The sequence below is a fragment of the Emys orbicularis genome, chromosome 1 (assembly GCF_028017835.1).
Source record: "Emys orbicularis isolate rEmyOrb1 chromosome 1, rEmyOrb1.hap1, whole genome shotgun sequence".
Lineage (NCBI taxonomy): Eukaryota > Metazoa > Chordata > Testudines > Emydidae > Emys > Emys orbicularis.
In genome coordinates, this window is record NC_088683.1 from 25,355,319 (window position 1) to 25,359,791 (window position 4,473).

Genomic DNA, 4,473 nt, shown 5'->3' on the forward strand with positions numbered 1-4,473 from the left:
GAGCTGGGGCTAGCTGAGGACAGGACATATTTTTTTTAAAAGAAGTTGTTTGTATATTTTGCACCCACACCCTTCCTCTGGTGCTTGTCTAACTAGACTCAGGGCCTCAGGACAGGCCTACATTTGTGCACAGTATCCAGCCCATGTCAGGTGCTACTGTAATATAAACAAGAAACAACAAGAATACCTTCTCTTCACAGCATAAGAATTTATGATTTTTTTAAGGCATCAAAGCCAGTTTTGCTAAGTATTGGGGGATGGGGGGAGGGCAAAGTCACAGGTTTTGTGTTTAAAAGGAGGCATACCATGATGTTAACCCTAGCTCCCTGGTTCTGGATCACTGTTCACTAACTTCACTGGTAGAGTTCACCCAGGCTCCTGTGATTGGATCAACACCCTGGATAATGCATACTACTTAGCTCCCCTGGATCTCCAGACCCTGCCCCGGAGCCGCCATGGGCCGCCGCCCCGCGCGCTGCTACCGGTACTGCAAGAACAAGCCGTACCCCAAGTCCCGCTTCTGCAGGGGCGTCCCCGATGCCAAGATCCGCATCTTCGACCTGGGCCGGAAGAAGGCCAAGGTGGATGAGTTCCCCCTGTGCGGCCACATGGTGTCGGATGAATATGAGCAGCTCTCCTCCGAAGCGCTGGAGGCTGCCCGGATCTGTGCCAACAAGTACATGGTGAAGAGCTGCGGGAAGGACGGCTTCCACATCCGCGTGCGCCTGCACCCCTTTCACGTCATCCGCATCAACAAGATGTTGTCCTGCGCCGGCGCCGACAGGCTGCAGACGGGGATGCGTGGCACCTTCGGCAAGCCCCAGGGCACCGTGGCTCGGGTGCACATCGGCCAGGTCATCATGTCCATCCACACCAAGGCCCAGAACAAGGAGCACGTGGTGGAGGCCCTGCGCAGAGCCAAGTTCAAGTTCCCCGCGCGCCAGAAGATCCACATCTCCAAGAAATGGGGCTTCACCAAGTTCAACACGGACAAGTTCGAGGACATGGTGGCTGAGAAGTGGCTGCTGCCAGATGGCTGTGGCGTAAAATACATCCCCTGGATCTTGGCAGATTTCAGCCACAGTCTCTGGCTCTGGCCTCTCGGGCACATTTTCCTGGCACCGACTCTGTATGTTACTACTTCCAGGGATTGGGACCCAGTGATCCAGCTGCCCTGTGCCCCTAGGACTAGTGCTGACTCTCCCCTCAAAGACACCCTAGTCATTGAATCACAGCTGCCCCAGAGCGCCAGGTTTACAGGTTTACAGTTTACCCTGCAGGGAGATGTGATAGTTGAAGTAAGAACACACAGGACTTTGCAAAAAGAATTCTAAACCCATCACTTTACTGAGAGAGCACAAGAGCTATACAGGGCTATGCAAAATAAGAAACCTGAGTGCAATTCCCTGCCTCAGTTTCCTCACCACTCCTGAGTGTTCTTTGGGATTTGGTCAGCACCTTCAGAGGTCTCCAGGTCCCCTCTCATGGACCAGACTCCTCCAGCTCAGTGTTCTCATCCTGTTCTGGTCAGTGAGAGAGAGCTGCTCAGAGCAGACCTGCTCCTTTTATACCTTCCAGTCATTTCTGTCACGCGACCCTCTTGATCAGCCTCAAAGTCCCTCCTCAGTGATCAAGCTCCTTTGCTTGGTTAACACTGACCTGGAGTCTAGACTTGAACCGATTTTATCTAGGCTGAAGCCATCTGATAGGTCTGCCAGGGCGAGTCTCAATCAGTCGTTGATTATCCTGAATGACTGTACCATTCAGAAGCAGACACCAAGATGCCAGCCACCCCCCACCCTCTTGCAACAAGAAGTATGATGCAAGAATCCAGTAAAGATTACCATAAGGGCATGAACAGAAAACTCATTACATCAACGTGCTACAGCGCCAAGTCCACCAAACCATCACAGTGCTTAACTTCCTTTTAAAGAGAAATCTGCTATGCAGTACAGACCATGTCATTTGGATACTCTTACCTAAGCTAGCATGGTTGATTTCTTCTGCACTGGTTTGCTACCTATCACTGGAGATTTACTCCCCTTTAAATACAGCAGTAATAATGAATATATTGTTAACTAATATTAGCAGTGTTCTTAATTTAAGGTAATGTGGTTCATTCCTAGCAGGGCCATGTTTTCTGCTATATCCCTTCATAATACATTTGGGATTAATCATCTACGATGTTTTTTTCCATCAGTTTTATGTATGATTTCATTTTATGAGGCACCAGCTTGTGCTTTAATCATCTGTACACACACGTACTCTAGGTCAGTTAGGCATGAAACAAAAGTCCCTTCCCCAGCAAATATCCCCACATGTATCTTCGATACAAAGTTAGAGAATGTGTTAACACAACAGTTACCTCCACTGTGTTATTATTAACCTTCCCTACATCACTCTGGATTTTCATAGATGTCAGACTAGAAAAAAGGACACCCACCAAATGCCAGCAAGATGATTTATTTATCTGAGAGGCAAGGAATGTGGTTCTTCAATTAAAGCTATTCCCTGCAGAGCAACAGGATTTCCCTAGCTCATTTACTTGGCATGTGAAGGTTTTTTGTCGTCATAACCTCCTCCAGATTTAGGGAATGCACTAAGCAGCCTGTATTTTTGTTCTTCTGGTTTTTCACATTTGTGTTTCCTCCTCAAGACCCAGATGACATATGGACATTTTTATTATGATATAATAAACCTGTGTGGGCTGACCCCAAGCTCCTATCAAAGCACTAGTCTCTGTTCCCAGGATAATGGGACTGTTTCCAATCTCACTTATGCCATTGACTTCAGTGAAATTAATCCTCATTTATACCAGTGTGAGATCAGAATCGTCTCCTAGGACTGCAAATGAAAGACAAAGGACCTTTTTTCACTCTTATTTGAACCTACAGCTGCTCAGAAAACTTCTGTCAAAATGAGACTTTGCATAAAAGGAACACATCCATCAGCAAATGTTTTCTATTTTCCAATCAACTCTGTTTACAGCAGTGTCAACTGGGGAGTAACCAACCCAGAATGGTTTGAGAGCAGAATCAGATCCAATGGGTCCCATTCTGCTCTCATTTAGTGTAAACCTGGAGTAACTCATTGACTTTGGTGTAAACTGCAACCATAACTGGCCCTAAGGATTTCACTCTTCAGTCAATAGGCAGTTTAGTGCAGAAATACAGCTGCCCTATCTCTCCCTATGTATCTTTGAAATGATATTCATGATATGTATGGGACACAATGTTAATACGTTACTTGGGCAGTCCAAATGAGAGAGATTGTGCTGGCTAAACAGTATCATCAATATAAATGAGATAGAATCAAACTCAGATCACAGGGAAGGCCTTTGAATGTATACATTAAAATATCATAGAACTGAAGGGACAGTTTAACGTGTTGTTAAAGCACACAATGTCAGTTATGGGAAGACCATTTAAGCAACTGTAATTAGTGAGGTGCCAGAGGACCAACTCTTGGGTTCTGCCAGCAGTTTATCATGAGAGGCCTTTCTAGGCAGCCCCTGGAGGTCTGAACTCAATGCTTTTCCCTTCCAGCAGGGCACCTTCTGATCATGGGATGGACCAACACAATGAGACCTCCAGCAGGGAGCAGTGAATGCCTGGTATACCCCATCACATACAGGTTAGAGTAATGAGCAGGAATTGTATTTTTACAGTCTGGATTGCCTCTATAATAATATACTCCGACTACTGCCAAACTTTGAGGAAGGACAGATCCAGACCTGACTTTTGCACCTGGACCCTCTTTCTATAATGAGCCAAACCAAAATGCCACATATGTACATCATTGGGAAGGTCAGATTCACATCTGAACTAGGTGCCTTAGGCCCATCTCTAATAGAAATGAGAAGAGAAGAGTTGTAACCTTTTTAAAAAATATTGTTATTTACACATTATTTCACAGAGACGTTTCAGTTCATGTAATGACACTAAAGCAAATTTCTTCCCAAGTAGCAGTTGGGAGAGCTGGATAATGTCACTGTTTTTTTTCACAGCGACAGAACAGAGAGATCATGATTAAAAGGGATCCAAAAAGTAGTTTATATATTATATATATAAAAACCTGGTTAATGTTGCTTCCATTACTGTGGCAGCTCCTTACAATTCACAGGCTGCGGCTGCCGTATTCATTAGCCATATGACAGTGCAATTCACCGACAGACAATAATAAACCACTGACAAGGGTGAACATTTACTTTTTTATTACATATAATGAAGGAAGCCCATTCTAAAGTTAATAGCTCCATGAATGGCCTTACAATCAAGTTAGAAAGATCACTTAAAGCTGCACTCTACAAGCTGCTAAATTCTCCCCCACCAAAATCCCATCAACGGTACAATGTTAACTGGACCACAGCAGCTAGAACAGATGGAAGAGTCCCAGAGGCTGCAGGAGCAACTGGGATGATGAAGTCAAAGAGGCCGTCGGGCAGGAAAATTCTGTTTAAGTGCATCTTGCATG

General features: G+C 45.3%; 1 protein-coding gene across 1 annotated transcript; it reads left to right on the plus strand.

The window, feature by feature from the left end:
- The first annotated feature begins 435 nt into the window (after nucleotides 1-435).
- On the plus strand, nucleotides 436-1,049 carry LOC135881934 (large ribosomal subunit protein uL16-like). The gene is given in 2 exon segments (XM_065408700.1): nucleotides 436-785; nucleotides 788-1,049. Coding segments are annotated over 2 exon segments (558 nt in total). The 5' UTR covers nucleotides 436-455; the 3' UTR covers nucleotides 1,016-1,049.
- Nucleotides 1,050-4,473: the final 3,424 nt, after the last annotated feature.